Source organism: Peromyscus eremicus, chromosome 8a, assembly GCF_949786415.1.
Source record: "Peromyscus eremicus chromosome 8a, PerEre_H2_v1, whole genome shotgun sequence".
Classification (NCBI taxonomy): Eukaryota; Metazoa; Chordata; class Mammalia; order Rodentia; family Cricetidae; genus Peromyscus; species Peromyscus eremicus.
In genome coordinates this window covers 13,476,897-13,495,026 of record NC_081423.1, presented here as the reverse complement: position 1 = coordinate 13,495,026, position 18,130 = coordinate 13,476,897, and the positions used below count along the sequence as shown (strand labels likewise).

Here is an 18,130-nt window from a genome sequence, read left to right as displayed (position 1 = left end):
TGCTAGCCTCGAACTCCCCATGTAGCTGAAGATTAAATTTAACCCCTGATCCTCCTGTCTCCAGCTCCCAAGTGCTGGCATTATAGGCAAGTACCACCATGCCCAGGCCTTTTTAATAGTCTGTTAATGTAGGTACTACAGTATTTAAAACAAGACATGTAGCTCACATTCTATTTCGACAGGACGGGACTATAGAAAGAATAGCTTTTGGCTCATCCTTGTTGGGCTAACCCATGGCTCATTCACTTCACAGGGTCCTCATAGACTCTCTATATGCCTCAAGTTTCTACTCTACAGTTATTTCATCTTTACAGACATTAATTAAATAATTGCAACCAATATTCTAATTCTCAGTGGTATGGGTGAGTCTATGAGGCCAGGCCTGTGTTATTCGTCTGTTTTCAGTTTTAACCTCAGTCATATGACCTTAGAAGGTGCTCATACTGGATTCCTGTTATTGATGTGGTAAGTCACAACCAACTGATGACTTCAAACACATTCATTATCTCATACTCCTGGAGAATAGAAGTCTAGAATGGGTTTCACTGTACTAAAACACCAAGGTATGAACGTAAATGACTGAGGTCAGAAGTCCAAGGAAGAATCTATTTCCTTCCCCCTTCAGGCTCTTAGAGTCTCCTTCTATCCCTTGGTTTATGACCTCTCACCTTCATCCTTATTGGGCCTTCCTCAAATTTCTCTGGTTCTCATTCTCCTGCCTCTCTCTACATATATAAGGAACCTTGTAATCGTATTGGGCCCATCTGGATAATCCAAGATCCCCTCACCATAAGGATCCTTAATTTGATCATAATATTTGCATCATTTGTTATTTAAGGTATCAGGGTTCACAACTTCTGTTATTCTGTCTACCACAGTGCTCAGTGTTTGCTATTAAGTATAGATGTACAGATGGATGTTTTCTCGAAAGCCACTCCATATTTCTTCTGGGCAGCATATCATCCAACCCTAAGAAGCATGTTTGCTTAGGCTGCTTTCCTGGATCACTTACCTTGTTGCAGCTTTCCTTCAGCCCCGAGGTGGACCACTCACTCTCTGATGTTCTTTAGGAGACATTTCCCCCATGGTCTCTGAAGCTATATCATTTCACTTTAAACAGCAATATTCTAAATTTCCATACCTAGACAGTAGGTCCTACCTTATAGGGTCTGAATCATGTCTTAATTTCCCTCAACCTTCTCACTATTAGTCCACCTGGCGAATAAGGAGATGTATAAAAAGGAACAGCCCGTTGTTCTCATGGGCTTGCCGGAACTGGTCGTTCCACACATGTGGTCAAGATGCCACTGTCCCATGATGATTGTTAACACATCAGCCCAACATTAAACCAAGGGGATGTGGGGAGGTTAAATACAATGTCCTTTTAGCAAAATGAGTATTACCTCATGCCCAGCAGAAATCCAGTGTTAGAATACTATACCATTGGCAATGGTCCAGGACCCCAAAACACAAATGACACAAACCCTTAAATGGCTGGGCTCCTAACAATATGTAGTCTTCCTCACTAAGAACTCCCATCACGTGCTCCTTCTCCCAGACCAACATACATGCAAGATTGAACACATACATGCCTAGACTCTTCCCAGAAGAATGATTGTTAAATAACCTTCAAGCCTGAGATGAGCCTTGCAACTGGTTCTCTATAACCACATGGCTGCCACAGACTTTCCTACTAAGAAGATACTGATGCTGAGTCTTATGGTTGCTGCTGGCATTAAAGCAGAATTTCAAATACTAACATGCACAATGATTTACTCATTATCGGTATTCTCTGAAAAAGTTAGTTCGCTATTTCATGTCATTTGAAAATGTAAACTCTTTGGAAAAAATATTCATAAGAACATTAGACTTGGGGTCCAAAGACAAATTCTTCTAATTGCAGCTCAAGGAACCATTTGTTGTTGACCTTGGGTGTGTCCTTCTGCTTCTGCAGACCTATCAGAGCTACATGACCTGTAAGATCAGAGAGCCAAATTAGCTGATTTATTAGCTAGAGGTGTAATTGAAAATATGGCTACCAAGGCTAACCCAAAAGCTCTGATTTTCTTCCTTAACAAAACCTCAGAAGATGGTCAGCTCAGAGTTGTGAAATCTGAGAAGACAGAAAGAACTCAATGTCACCTCCAGCCTCAGCATATGACTTCTGTCCTTAAGGCACCAAGACAATTTCTGCCTCTCTAGCCATCATGTCATTTTCCAGAAAGAAAGAAGGGCAAAATAATGATGTGCTGTGCTCTTTGAGTCCTCTCTCTCCCTTTCCTCCACCCACTTCTCTCTTTGAAGAAATACTTTGCTGAATACATACAAACATGTTTCCACTGATTTTTTGTGGGGCAGATCTGGGTCACACGACCACCATCTACTACTCCAAGACATTGTTAGCTGAGCAAATTGCAATCCGACCAAAACAAAAACAAAAACATTATCAGGATCCAGTCAGCTAGGAAGAGAAGAAGAGCTACTGCATGGGCAATCAGCAAAGGCTGCTATGGAGAGCTCAGCTATCCAATGAGCTGCCCTTTAAACCCATCATTAGCTATGTAGTGTTCTCACTGCATCGGTCCCTAATGAACTCAGAGCTTGGTCCTGGTGTGGATTATCAAACTAATCTCATTAGTGTGCTAACACCAGAATCCCACGGAGCAACAGGGTGGGATATCAGTGAGGCAGCCACTCATCCTCCCTGCCTCGGATTTCTGCTCTTATTCCTGCAAGAGACAAGGAAGGAGAAGGTAGCCATGATAGTAATGAGTGGAAACCTGGGGTGTGTGTGTGTGTGTGTGTGTGTGTGTGTGTGTGTGTGTGTGTGTGAAGGGAAGACCCCTTCAGAATGATGTACTTTCTTCTTCCTCAGAAGTCTGGCCAAGAGATGAAGGGTGACTCTTTTGGCAAAGTTTCCTTTGATGTTTTGTTTCCTGCAGTAGACATCATTTGTCTGAATAAGAGACCATCTAAGGAAGCCCAATGCAGTGATGCTCTCCTCGACCAGATCTTTAGCAGGGTGGTGTGGGAATACAGCATTCAGATGACAATGCCAGAGGCCACCTCCAGCCCTCTTTGACACTTAGGGTGGCCTGGGCCTCTCTGTTCTTAAGATTGCTCTTCAGCAAATGCCATCACTGAGGGCAGTCACAATCGATGGATCGTTTCTTGCAACCTCCAGACAGGTCTTTTAATTGTGCTAATTCATTCTGCATGTTTGAGGAGCAAAGAGCTCTGTGATGTGTCTGAGCAAGGCTTCCTGCCGGTATGCTTGTTGGTTTTCCACCTCTAATGCCCTAAATGGTTGTGAATGAGCCCTGTCTCCTCTCTGAGCCTCAGTTTCCTCACTGGTAAAAGAATAAGGGTCAGATCATATAAATCACCCTTCCAGTTATCCTCAGTGGTCTGTCCCGGGAGTCAGAAGGCCATTTATAACAGGCTTTGCACCCCTGATCACTTTAATTACAATATTTCTACTTTTTATCCCATTTACTTATCGAGCATGAATTCTTCTTTTTATTGGCCCTTAGCTAAAAATAAATGTTTGAAAAATGCTGGACAATATGATCTCTAAAGGGCCCTTCCAGCTCTGGTGTTCTGTGATTCTAAGCAGGTGGAATATTTGGTAACAGCTTTTCATTCATCAGCATAATTGGAAGTACAAGACTCCCTGCCAAAACATAATCTATATCTAAATAAAATCTTCTGTGTGCAAAACAGTGCAGTGAAGGATGTTCAGAGGCGAGCAGGCTGTGTGGAGCCGCTCACCACAAACAAAACAGAGCTCCTTGTTCTGTGATTCTGGCAGAGCCTGGGGTGTGGAGCTGGGAGCAGAGGCCCACCACAGCTTTGGCTAGTCTCTGTTGATAGAAATAAAGTATGCAAACTGGGAAGCCATTCTTTCACTGGGAACATGGTATAGTTTGAAAACACTCAATTAATCATCATTGATATTCACACACACACTGGAAAATGCTTTGAAAGAACTAAGGTATTGGCTTCTTTTGAGAAATCGGAAGATGTGGTAGTGATTAGCTTGCGTTCTAGCCAGATAGCAATCGGCTAGAGAGCTGCAGCCACTGGTGGTAGCTTTCTGCTGAAGCATTTCAGCAGCACTTTGCTCCAGGCCCTTGTTTCTCCTTACATGTGTCTGCACTGACATTGTCTTTTTTTTTTTTTTTTTTTTTTTTTTTTGCCTTGTTGCAAAGCAGTGGTGTTAAGGTTTGAACACACAAAGTCGCATACAGCCTCCAGTATTAAAGGCTTGGCTTCTAGCTGGTGTCAATTCTTTCCTAGAGAAGAATAAAACTTTAAGAGGCAGGGTCTGGCTGGAAGAAGTAGGTCTGTGGCTGTATGTCATTGTACGGTAGGGGTGGGGTTATACTGTGCCACCCTGAAGGCATTTCCACCATGAGATGAGGAGCCTCTGCCACATCCTCCTGCCATGATGTTCACCACAAGCTCTGAATCCACAGAGCCGAGACCGGTGGACTGGAGCCTCTGAAACTCCACGTTAAGTCAAGGAATTCTCCCAGCTGTTCTCTTCGCTCTTTTGGTCATAGTTCCAAAAAGCTACTAACACAAATGGAAAATGAGACAAAGTATTTCTGATAGCCCTCTCCTTATCCAAAGTAGCCGGACAAAGGGCACACTAAGAGGATACTCCCTAGGGGACATGTCACAATAGCTGAAGAGGTTTGGGGAGAGTGCCACCAGCATCTTAAAGAACAGAGCCCAGAGAGATGATCCAATACCCCAAGATAGCCCTACAGCCAAAGGTTATCCTACTCCAAATGTTGGCAGTACCTGCACTGTAGAATCTCTCTGGGTCGTAGGATCCACCCTACTTCACTCTTTCAGATCACTGCCTGGACCCCATTCTTCGGGCCTTAGTGGTGTATACTGGACTGAGCTTTGGTGGCAAAGGGGCCAGCACAGCCCAGTTAGGCTCCATCTCACTGGACCATGGTAAGAACAGGAGTAAGAATAGGTACAATAACTCTGATGTGTGTGCAGGCCTCCACAGCCACATTTACCTTAGTCTTTGCTCTTACAACCTTCATAGGCACCTTGTGAGACAGTGTTAATTCCTTTACTTAGGACAAGGGATGTTAAATTCTCTTGCTTAAGGCTTGGTTGTACACGACTGGGCAAGGCCCCAAGCAGAGCTGTGACAGTTGGTTCTGGGCCTAGGTCCTTTGCTCTGCTTTAGGCTCTGTGAGCCGACTCGTGGCTTCCCTATCATCAATTGTGTGGTCGTAGCTGGGGTCTGATGTCGCCAACAACCGCAGAAACCAGACTGGCAATCACTCTACTGTACTGTACTCCTCCTCCTAGCAGAGGATAGACCTTACTCTAAAAGTTATCCAGAGCATCTGCTAAGAGCCAGCCCATATGAAGAGCTCTAGGGAAGTGGGAAACAAAGTCCAAGAGGGTCATAGAGGTTAAAGCCAAGAGGCAAATCCCCTTAAAAATGCCCAGGGCAGAAAAATTGTACACAAGAGAGTCAAGGAGAAAGCCAAATGCCAGAGATGGACTTGTTCACTCTTCATTGACTCATCCATTCATCTTTCATGCAGAATTTGGTCCATAAGCAAGATTAATGCCCCCCTGTGCTCATAGAATGAAAACCACACTCAGAGACTTCCAGTTGTCTGAGCTCAAGCAAGTAACTTTCCATTTCGAGTTTCCTGATCAGTAAGAGAAAGCAGGGGTGGACCTAAAGGATGCAATATGACATTTCTGTAGGGTCTCTTTAGTCCACGCCTCACCCAGAATGTCACTAAAGGTCCGTCGGCTTCCACCTCTCCCTTCACAATTAACCCCAAACCATCCCTGCAGCTCACTGTGACAAGGGGCAGCTTTTGGAGTCATTCCCTAGAGAATCCATTCTCCCACCCTGGGAGGTTCAAAAGTATTTTATGGACCACATCACACAAGAAGCAGGATATACAATATCGACTGCCAATCAGCAGCAAGCATTCCTGTGATGCATGAGGACAGGTCCCACAGTAGCACTGCCTCCTCCTCCCTCTTATAAATTCCTGTTTGACTTCCTAGGTCTTCAGGAACATCACACAGAAGCAGCTGGGAAGGACAGGTTGGGGACTGGTCTTCAGGGAGGCACTGGAAGCATGCAGATACATCTCTCTGACAAGGGCGCCTACTCACCAAGTTTATACCACATATCACGGATGGAAAAGCCAATGAGCCGTCTCATGTCCCCGTACCTAGAAGAAGTGAAAAGGCCTGCTTCAAACCCCATTCCAGTGCATTTCATGAAGCCCCACCCCCTCAGAAAATCCAAGACTGCAACCTACTTATTCAGGATTTTGTTGTACTTAGCGTGCGTGAACTGCTCCAGCTGCAGAGAGTCCTGAGTGATAAAAGCCACTGCCAGATGAAAATAGTTGTTCCACAGCTGTAAAAGAAAGAGGAGAGCAGTCATGGAGAGGGTCTGAAAGAGGGGAAGCATATTAAACACTGTGTAATGTGAATAATTTATAAAGATGGCAGACGACAGAGGCAAGACCAGTTTAATTGTGTGCTCTGCAATTTTCTAACTGGCACAGACTCTGAAATTAGCATCCTGGCTGAAGCTAGGACAATGGATGGCTTTCTCTGGGCACTGGCCATGCCTTCCCCTCTCTGACAATGGGCTTGGTCGAGGAGAATTTCAGAGCTGGATTCTTGTAGCTGTGGTGCTTTTGTTGTTCTGGTTTTTGGAAGACAAATAACTCACCCCGATTGGTGAGCTGGTTCCTGCCCTGAAATTATAGGTGTGTGAAAGAGAAGGCTACTCAGGAAGTTAGAGCTTCACTGGCTCCCTCCCTGATCAACCTGACAACTCTTAGAAGCCAGCCTGCAATCGTTCTACCTTTTTTTTTTTTTTTTCAAGAGCTGAGGACCGAACCCAGGGCCTTGCACTTGCTAGGCAAGTGCTCTACCACTGAGCTAAATCCCCAACCCCAATCCGTTCTATCTTAAAGCCCTGTACATTTGCCTTCTCCTCTGTTCAGTGATCTTAAAGTCTGGTTCCAGGACCATCAGCAGCATCACACCTTCGGGGGTGGGGAGTGAGGCCCAGAGACATGTGTACCAAAAAGCACTCGGTGAGGGTGATTCGGGGGCTTCCTAAGGCTAGAACCCCGTCTCTACCAGCTTGTATGTTCTCAGCTGCTGTAAGTTTTCCAGGCGTATGATCTGCTGCTGACTGTGAAGGAGACTGGTGGAATCCACTCCCCCAGCTGGTGGTGAGACAGAGTAGAACAAACATTCAATGCATACATATGGAAAGTATTCAGAAGGATGAGCATGGTGATGACAATATTGATATGGGCCACAGATCAGAAAGAGGAAGGTCCAGACTGGGTGTTATTGAGCCTCAGCAAACTCATCTGCAAAGCTGAGGTGACTGGGCACTTACCGCAGAGGGCTGCAACACAGGCAGCGTGAGATGACGTGTTTACAAGGCGTGGACCACAGTAAGAGCTTGAAAGGATCTGTCGGTCTCACTGTGGTTCCCTGCTCATTATCCAAGTGGATCCTTTTGTACCAGTGCAGAGCCTAGCAACTTGGATGCTCAAGGGTAAGTCTTTTAAGATGCCTGACTTGCTAAGTCTGTGTACACTGTGTAGCAAAAGAACAGACCCAGCAGCAAGACAGACTGCCCTGCAGTGGAATCGGTCACCTTCCATTCCAGCAGGCCCGTCACAGGCTGCAAATAGCCAACACTGCCAAGGTCATGACTGCTAAAAGTCATACCTTCCATAGGCCTAGGGGTCCAATTTCAGAGACCAGCAGGCCCGGGGCCCCATTTTCCATGAGCTACACTGCTTTATGTCAAAGCAGGAAACTCTTAAGAACCAGATGTGTCACATGACCACACACAACTATGTCACTGGTGGACATAAGGATAATGTACTTATTTTTAATTAACCAAAAAAAGCCATAAAAGTAACGTACATACAGGTTTTAAAAGTTGAATGAGAGCAAAAGTTTCCATTATAAAACATCATTTTTCTATCCTGCCTTGAACCATAGCCTAATTCCACAGAAGAAAATGGAACTAATGCCATGGTATCCTCTCAGAGAACTTTCCTGTCTAAATAAATGCACATACGGGCAGCCTTCAAAAACAGGCCTGCCATCTCTGCTTTTACCTTTACCCATCTACACTGTAATTCTCCAGTAGCAACAAAGATCGGCTTCACTCTCTTTTACTGCTACATAATATTCTCGCTATAAGGGCTACTTCACTTTTACCCTTTCTCCTATGTATAGACACGTAGCTAGCGTGGTCCTGCTTCTCTTCCTCCAGCAGTAGCACTGTATTAACTCTCTCATTTAAACCTCTTGCTGCCTGAGAATCTGTCTCTGTGGTGTGCATTCCTAGGGCTAGAATCACAGAGCCACGGGACAGAGACAGGTATCACTTTTTGCTGTTTGTTTTTGTGGATAATGCCAGGATGCTTTCCAGGGCTACAATCTAATTATCATCTCCACCGTCAGGAGCATGTTACCCTGCCTGTCTGAGACTCGGTTCTTTCACCTGGAAAATGAGGATAATGGGCCCCAAAGGGTGCAGTTATAAGGACTAAATGAGGAAATCCTGCCCAGCAAACTCCCATGTACTCTTGCAATATAGGTTTAGACATCAATTCCTATAATAGCCTTCCCCAGTAATGGACACTAAAGCCGAACTGCTGGCATCCATCCTCATTACACCCTGTTCACAGCATTCATGACATATTTTAAACCAAGAAATTTACTTTCTATCTTCACTATTGAATGTAAAGGTCATAGAGACAAAGATTTCATTTTCTTGATCACCTTGATATATATGATGTTTAGCTGTATGCCTGATCTAGCATGTATCACAGCAGTATTTGTGGAATGAGTTCATAGTGAATGGCCGCACTTTATATGTATTCCTATCAATCCCTCTGAAGAGCTGGAGAGACGGCACAGTGGTTAAGGCTGCTCTTGCCAAGGATCTGGGTTCAGCCCCCAGTATCCATATGGCAACATACTTTAACTCCAGCTCCAGGGTATCTGGTGCCCTCTTCTGGCCTCTGTGGGTACCACATACACATATACATACCCACACAGAGACACACATAATTTCAAAAAATAATAAAAATCAAATTCCTCTGAGAAGTGATAAAACTTGTGTTTTTCCCCATTTAGACATCAAAAAACTGAGGGCCACAGGGAAGAAAATTGCTCCATCCTACTGGCAAACGCAGCATTGGGAGCCAAGTTGACCTTACTCCTGAGCTCTGTTGCTGTAAAAAGGTTTGAATCAAATTACCACATGATCATAGTACAAATCCACATGTTTCAACAAGAAGTTTGGATACATGTATACCACTAGGGCAATTAGTATACCCATTACCCAAACTTCATAAATTCTTTGTGGTAAAAGTCTCTAGTCTAATTACTTTAAGATATACATAGCTACCAACTACGTAGTCTTTCTACTGTGAAGGACACCAGAATGTATTCCTGCATCATGGCTATAGCTTTGTAGGTACTGACCAACCTCTTCCATCTGTCCCCTTCCTAGCTTCTCATAATTATTATTCTACTTGCTACAAATTTGACTTTTATAGAATCTACATACAAATGAATTCACAAAGTGTGTGTTTTTCTGCATTTGGCTTATTTCACTTAACATAGTGTTCTTAAGGTCTATTTAAGCTAAGGCAAAAGACAAGGTTTTATTTTCTATGGCTGAATAGTATTCCATTGTGTATAAAACATTTCCTTTATGCATGGCTCTGCTGATGGACATGTAGACTGATGCCAGGTCCACAGCATGACAATGAACATAGGAATGAATAATGTCCTCTTGGCACTGATTTCCTTTTGTGTCTATGCTTAGTAGTGGAATTACAGAATTCCATGATGAAGTAGCCTGGACCTTCAGCACAAGTCCCTGCAAGGTTAATTTATATCTTCTTCTGGTCTCTGTGACCTTACAAACAGCCATGAGCAGCAGTTCCAGCATCCGGAGGGCACCACTGATCTTAGCTCCCAGCAGAAATCATCATTTCCATAATTCCCGGGCCTTGGCACCTATGGAGTGGCGCCCGTGGAACTGTTGGCCTTTTGCCCTTTGAATCACAAAACCACCACTCAGAGGAGAGGTTGGGGCCAATCTCCTTTCTCCTGTCCCTGCACTGCACAGAGGCAGTTCCTGCTGGTATCACATGCATAATACATGAGCCCACAAGAAGGAGCCCAGGGTGTTCCAGGCAGGGTACAGAAAACAAATCTATTCTCACAAGGGGGAGGAAAAGTTAGGAGGAAAAGAGAAAGAGAAGATTGAAAAATGACCCAGTTTTGGGGGGTACTTTTCACTGAATATCTGTGGAAGCCTCATTAGAAAAGAATTATTTGATTCTGTGTTCCTAGCTCTTTGCCATGGTTTACAGAATCCTGTGGGTGTGACAGCCGCGGGCTATGTTGTGTGATCAAAAAGCTTCCCTGCTGGCTTGCCTGTCAAGAACTGACCTGAGTTCCTGGTGCTTTTAAGGTCACTACAGATTACCACCACCACCACTGCCACCGCCGCCACCGCCACCGCCATTACCATCACGATCATCATCACCATCACCACCACTATCACCATTATCATCACCACCAGTACTATGATCATCACCATCATCAAAATGATGCTAACAAGGTAGCATTCATTAAATGGCTCTTACATTGCCAGCACCATTCTAAGTGTGTTACATGAACCAATTCACCTACCCCTTAGAGCTGTCCAAAGAAATAGCCCCTAATGGCATCTTCATTTAACGTTGAAGAAACCAAGGCACAGAGCTGAAACACTTTACCTAAAACCACGTTTTAACATTTGCATATATGGGATATCCGTTTCCTAGGTATCTTTCGTATGTCATTTTTCTTTCAGGAAAGTTGTATGAAACCTAAATGAATGGCATAGAGGACTGGAGCTCATCCTGTTGTGGGACCTCTTTAAGATCATGGAGGAGAGTGGCAGTCAGACCAGCAGGTCCCGAGGCTGGAACTGCCAACACCAGGGGCAAATGACAAAACAGTTGGCTTTTTTATTGTCACATACTGCCTCTCTGGCCCCCAGGTATGTTGTTCCAAGCTGTCCCGCCAAACACAATGGCAATATCCACTTCTCTGAACAGGCTTGTAAGTGAAGCCTGTGGGCATCTGTGCTACATTTTAAGGGAAATAAAACCTTTCTCTTGATTCTAAACAGCCAGAGGGACATGTTTAGTTGCTCTGTGAAAGATGTATCATCCAGAGAGAAACCCTCACCCGAGACCAAAGTAATACCCTGAATCTGGAGTGTGGCCATGGTTCTGCATGGAAGCCTCTCGGCCACTGCAGGTTCTAGTCCCAATGCGTTGACTTCAGGCTCTCTGTGCATGGCTTTTGGGTCTCACTCCTGCAACTTCAGAGAGGAAGCTCGCTGGCAGCAGTCTCAAAATGGCAGGGCAGCTGAATGGCCCTTGGAGTGATTTCTTCTGAGCTGCTACATAAACTGTGGGAAAATGGCAGCTGGTCTTCTTATCATGAACATTCTAATCTGAGCAAGGTCATGGGAGAGAGCAAGAACCTCATTCAAAGAGGACCTTTATCCTTTCAGCCCAGCAAAGGTGTCTCAACCCATCTTCCCAGCAGGGTGCACGGCACGGGTCTCAGCCCAGATGCCACCTCCCCCAGGGGACACACTGTACACCAGGCACAGGGCACAGAGTGGCTGCAAACACAAGAGTGAAAGTCTCGTTTTATCAGAAGGAGGAACAAAAACATGCACGGAAACAGAGGAGCAAGAGCAATGATTTCAAAGGGCAGTCAGTGCCACAACGAAGCATCAGGAGGCCCAGATGCACCCCCATGACTGCAGACTCATGGGACAAACCTCAGAAAGGAGCCAGACAGGGCGGGCTCTGTAAGGAGCAACTATTCCAACAGCAGCTGACTGGTAAGCTTTCCCAGCATGATCCTGGGCTGGGAAAGCCTCCTGAAGTGAGAGGGCAGCTGGCATTTTACAGATGTATCACTCAGGTCAGATGACATCTTTGCCTGAGCCAATGAGTTAGAGAGGCCAGTGTGATGGAAACACAGCCTCTCAGATGAGCAGGCAGGAAATAGCGCAGCCCTGAGTGACTGTACTAGGTGACTTCTGTTCCCGTAGACTCTGCTACCAGAGGCTCTAAGGTTGAAGACTTCCCTGGAGGGTTTTTTGGGGGTGGGGGTGGGTTTCTTCTCTCTCACTCCTGCAGGAATGCATGGGCAGTAGTACAGACTTTCCCATCAGGCTTTGAAGAGCATGTTCCTTGTGGGACATTACTCTACTTACTTCAGGGACATTCTTATCATCCCCTGAATGTCTCAGAGGCCCTGAGTCTTGGCTGAGCAGGCACATCAAAATGACTTTTAGAGGAATTGAGAAGTCACAGAGATGTACTTGAAAGCTTTACTGTAAATCATACTTCAGTGTCTATGACTGGCTGTTTCTAGGCGCCAGTGAACAAAACAGTAAGAAAACGTTATGTTTGAAAGGTGGCGCCTGTTGGACAGTGAGTAAATGAGAGCCTCTATTGTGGGAGGTCACATTTGCATGTGTGTCCCTGTCAAAGCTTCAGAGTGTCTCCTCCTCCCTCCCTGCTTCCCTTCTGCACATCTCCAGAGACCTCTGTAAGGCTTCTGTGTGCTTGCAGGTGGCTGATGGTGCCAGGATGGCCCTGAGCATCTCCAACACCTCACACTCACCTGGAACTCAAAGCTTGTGTGTTCTAGAAACTTCTGGTTCATGGTTTCTGCAAACTTGTTGATAGCTCTCAAGAAGACCCTAGAAGAGGAAACAAGGTTACTGGAGCATCTTCTCTCTCTTCTCTTCATGACAGACTAAAATCTCCTCACCTTCTCCCAGGGAGAGGTTGGTCTTCAGATGGGGACTAATGCAGGTCAACACAAGGGTTGCAGTTGCCTTGCTAGAATTCAAGAACTGTCTATTTGACTTTTTAGGAGATTGTGTTGTCTTACATTCAAACTCTTAAAAGTTTATGGCTGAACAATCCATGCCATCCAGAAATGATATAAAGATCACTCCTTCCCCAAACAACAGACAGCATTCCATGGGATCCCCTCACCTAGAGAAGGCTGCCACCAAGATGTGGGTGAACATCATTTCAAGGGTCTCCGTGGAAGTGTCTATACAAGTGATATTTTAAGGATGTCATTTTGATAAATGGTGTTACACAGTGAATGCAGTTTCATAGCTTGCCTAGTTGACTCAATAATAAATCCTGTGCTCCTTTCACACCAGTGAGTGTAGCCGCACGTCATCGTTTTTAATCACCAAAGAGCATCCCACTCTTTGGCTGCATCACAGTTTATTTAATCAGTTTCTTATTGATGGGCCATTTTGTGGTTTCTTGCATTTTTTTCTGTAATAGACTATGTTCCTATGATCACTCTTCCACACACCTCGCACTCCTTCAAGCGCCTCTTTCTAGTCCTCCTTCCAAGACCCAGTACCAGTCAAATATCATCCACGTTTCACATTTTGGTACCTGCTGTAAAAGTACACTCTCTCCATCTCCCTAGTCACCTGGTTCTCTTCCTCCTTCTCCACTGACTGTTCCTACAGCCTCCCTTCTCTTGCCCTGCCATTCCCAGGGACACCTGGTCCTATGGAACAACCCCAGCCCCATCACTGACTGCCATGATTCTCCACTGCCCGTGGACCAGCCAAGCTTTGGTCTTCATGCTTTGGCCCTGACCTTTCTTCCTATGCTTGCATTTCACTATTACCTTGTGATTCAGGTCACTTCCTGAGTACTTAGTGACATGTTTTCATTTTATAGCCTGTCCCAATTCTTCTAAGTTAAAATTATGCTTTCCTGGTGTATACTTGAGGGTGTCCTGTCCAACCTCTGGAGTATGTGATGTGATTTCATCATCTATAAATGTGCTGGGACACATTCATTGCTATCTTGGGACATATGAAGCCCAGGCAGGGCTGCAGGTCGAAAACACCCAGAATGCACTACTCCTTAAAACCTTTGATTATTCTCCTGTGCATAGATCACTGCCTACTTTCTCACTCTCTGGGGGCACTTTGTGTGCTCTTCCTACCACACTTGACATCTTAGCTGTCTCCATGGAGTCAAACTTCTGTTTCAGGCCATGGGCCAACCACAAGGTGGGGCCCTGAGCATGCTCCTTGCAGCTTCATCTGCTGCGCCCTATGTGATCCTGGAGGATGCATCTGAATGGCCCAGTGTCTGTTTCCTCCATCATGTCACACTTCCCTAGGGATTAGGAACATCTCATGCTTACATGCTTGCTTTCCCAATGTGTATCTTCATCCTAGGCCTCTCATGAGCCCGAGCTCTCTGCTTTTGACAGAGCTAACTCTCATAGACCTTCTGTCCCACTCCCACTTCTCTTGGTAGTTTTCCCATGTAAGTGAAGAACACCCACCCCCTTGCACTTGCTCCCGGAAGAGGAACGAGACTCAGCCCTGATAACATTGGCTTTGGCTTTGTCTCCTGCCCAACACTCTGCCTCCCTGGGCACATCCTCGGCATTGCTTTCAGAGTAGATCTAGAGCCACCTACTCCATTCACCCCCTGCTCCAGATGGGCACAAAGCCATAATCATTACTCTTCTGGAGGTTTACAGCTGCCTTCCAACTGAGATGTGGCCAAGGATCCTTTGTGTGCCTACGCTTGTGATTGTGCCTTCTTTTCTCAGGACTACAGACTGAACTCAGAACCTCATGAATGCTGGGCAAACACTCTGCCACCTTGGTCCCGCCATCTTTGATGAGCAGCAGGCAATCAATATCTCCTTGTCCCCTGAATGGCTGGTTCTGGCAAATACCTACAGCCTGCCTGAGGCAACAGAGGAGGCCAATACAGGAAGTGCTGATGAGTGTGGGTAATAATTTGAGCTCCATTCTGCTTAGGAGCCACTAAGAGACCTTAAACAACACATTTGCACGTCAGAAGTGACCCCTCCTATGAGACAAGTGAGCTGGGCTACTGGTACCACCCTCACTGTCCCTCAGCGGTGAGAAGTTGTTCCTGGGTTGGTCACTCATTCCAAGGGACCAGTGCATCCACACACACCCCTCAGGCAGATGTACTGAGCACCCTGAAGCCAGAGAAATTCCAGAAAATAAAAGAGGATGCTCACAGGACATAGGGGACTGTGCATAAAAACTGGTGCTATATTTTGGCTGGGTTGTTGAACATGAGGAATACTCAAGTATTGGCCTTGTGGGGCCCTGCTTGTCAATTGGGCTGCGTCAGCAATTCGTTAAATACTTAACATGTTGTTTGCCAGGTGGAAAAGGCAGCATATTCCGGTGTTGGAATCACAGAATTTGGAACATGCGCACACCCTAAATGTTATTTCTGACTTTGCCACTTTCCAGCTCTGTGGATTTGGGTCATGTTCTATCCTTCTGAAGTCTCCAGTTCCTCTCTACTGCACAGTGGTGAGGAAACCATTCCCTGGAGTTGCTGCAGGGAATGATGGGTAAGTGCCCAGTGAGTACCCAACCCAGAGCCTGGAGCTGCACCGTGGTCACGAGAGCTTGGAATCCTTCCGGTTGCCCAGTTCTCCTTCTAAAACCAGGCACAAGTAGTTGAAAAGACAATGGCAAACAGGGAATATCCAGCAGCCAGGTTTGAGCCAGGTAGGACCACACAGCAACAGAAATGGAAAATCCCACAAAATCCACCGCCCTGTCAGGCTGTCAAAGAGCAGGATTTCTTTGGGTTTGCTTTTTTTTTTTTTTTTTTTTGCCATTTGCTAAGATGCCTTTGAAACAACATCTATATTTTCTCCTTAAAGATTAGTTATCTGATTCTCTAGATGGAAGTGCATTGAGTGGCTGTCATATTGTGTATAAACATCTCAGGAGCTGAAATGTGATACCCAAATGAGGGCTTTCTACGTTCTCGCTAGCAACAAAGCTATCAGTAACTCCAGAATAGACACTATTTAGGTTGTCAGTTTAAACCTGTCTGGGGTGCCCAGAGGCTAGACTAGTGACTGGAGACTGATCAGCCACGTGCTGGTGGTGGTGAGAGTCAGGTGTATCCCCACCCCCTGGCTTCTCTGATAGCCACAAGCTGAATGTAAAACTCCCACTTAACTCTTGAGTTGTATTTAAGATAGGAGGCATAAGGCTTTTTTCTTCTTTAAAAATTGTTCTGAAGTGGGTAGAAATAAAAACACACTCAACTCTCTGTTGTTCTTAACAAGGAGCACAAGTTGTTTAAAGCAAGGTTCATTTTCCAATTTCAACAGAACACCTCTTATCCATGGTGTGTTAGCAGGCTGCATGGTATCCAGGATGTCCACTCTGCACCAGGCTCAGTGCGTGGAGCTATTGCAAGGACAGCAGTGAGCTTGGCCTGGTCAACTCCCATCCTTGACCTCCCCAGAATCTCACTGGCATCATCTACAAGAGGAGCCAAGTGTGAAGAAACAATAAGATGCAATTTAGAGTCCAGGGCCTCTGCATACGCAGGGCAAATGTCAGGCACTCTTCTCCCAGGTCTAAGTTGGTTGCCACCACCTCCAGCAATGGGGGAATCTGAGGCTGGAAGTACTTTGATGTGACAGCACAGCGCCACCCCACGGTAACAAGTTGTATGACATGAATAAAAGCAGAAAAGAGAGTGAGGATCCTCCTCTGGAGAGAACCATCCAGGGGAGCAGCGGACTTCTGTGAATCCCACTCTCCTTTGCCCTGTGGTTCATAGGGTATAGCTGATTCTATTGGTCAAAACTTAAGGATGGATGTAATAGATCTGCCTAGGGGGTGGAGCTCTTATGCTTCCCCTGAGCCCGGCATGCATCATTTTTCCAGGATCCTTAAGCTGCTCCTATCACAGTGCCTCAAAGTTCATGCACCAAGAGGTTAAAGCAGTGGTTCTCAGCCTTCTTAATGCTGTGACCCTTTAATATAATTCCTCATGTTATGGTGACCCCCAACCATACAATTACTTTGTTGCTACTTCATAACTGTAATTTTGCTACTGTTATGAATCATAATGTAAATATCTGATATGCGACCCCCAAAGGGTTTGCAACCCACAGGTTGAGAACCACTGGGTTAGGGAGAGGCAGCACATCCCAGCTTGTCAGGGCACAGCTCACCTAAAGTGTCTTCAGCACCAGGTATGTAGCAGGCTCTTTTAGCCAATTGTACTTCAAGATTAGATGTACTGTGTGAGGTAAAGAAACCACGGACCAGTGAGAAGGCTCAGCAGATAGAGGTGTTGGTCACTAAGCCTGCCAAACTGAGTTTGGCCCTAGAACCTGTATGGTGGAAGGAGAGAACTGATTCCCTCAAGTTGTTCTCTGTTCTCTGTCCTCCACACACGCACCATGGCACGTGTCGACTGGTGCGCATGCACATGTGTGCACACACATGTACATACACACACTCACACGCACACATTAAAATAAAGCGAGAACACATCTTCCGCCTCTGTCTTTCTCTCCCCTGTTCTTTTCTGGTTGAGGTGTATCACAGGAGGTGGGGACTCCAAGAAGGAATACTCACTATAGCCTCAGGTAGGCAGCAGGAGGGGGAGTGGGTACCAGCAATTTGCTGTCACACGATGTAAGTGCTAAGCAGCGTCTGCTCAACTTCCTAGAGCCGTCTGCCCTGACCCAAATGGGCACCTATTATGTGCTTGACACTCTATCTTGAAATGGATCACTGAAAAAGATAGTCAAGGTCCAGCCTGTGTTCGCCTCTTCTGCAGAGAATTCTAGATGAATCCCGACCACAGGAATAAAAACAATAGCTATAAAGTTCTTGTTATGTGCCAACTCTGTCCCAATTACTTTATGCCAGTTAGCCTTTCATTTTAGCCACATAAACCCCACAATTCTCTGTGATGGGGATTAATCCCATTTTACAGGCAGGAAAACTGAGTCCAGAGCAGCTAAGTGACTTCCCCAAAGTCAATAACTATCTAATGAAGGGCACAGGATTTGAACCCAGGAAGTCATTAGCCTGTATGCCTCCATGCTGTCTCTGGACTCGGCTCTCATGAGGGTCACTGCAGGACTTGGACATGTTTCTGTGGTCAAACTTACG

The 18,130-nt window shown here is 45.6% G+C and overlaps 1 protein-coding gene across 1 annotated transcript in view; it reads right to left on the bottom strand.

The window, feature by feature from the left end:
- The window catches only part of LOC131916439 (dedicator of cytokinesis protein 2-like), an 89,442-nt gene that overhangs the window by 64,347 nt on the left and 6,965 nt on the right, over positions 1 to 18,130 (bottom strand). Inside the window, exons 3-5 of the mRNA XM_059269786.1 lie at positions 12,769 to 12,847; positions 6,324 to 6,424; positions 6,175 to 6,233 (exon numbers count right to left, since the gene is read on the bottom strand). Coding sequence (XP_059125769.1) covers positions 6,175 to 6,233; positions 6,324 to 6,424; positions 12,769 to 12,847 — 239 coding nt within the window. The remainder of the gene's footprint in view (positions 1 to 6,174; positions 6,234 to 6,323; positions 6,425 to 12,768; positions 12,848 to 18,130) is intronic.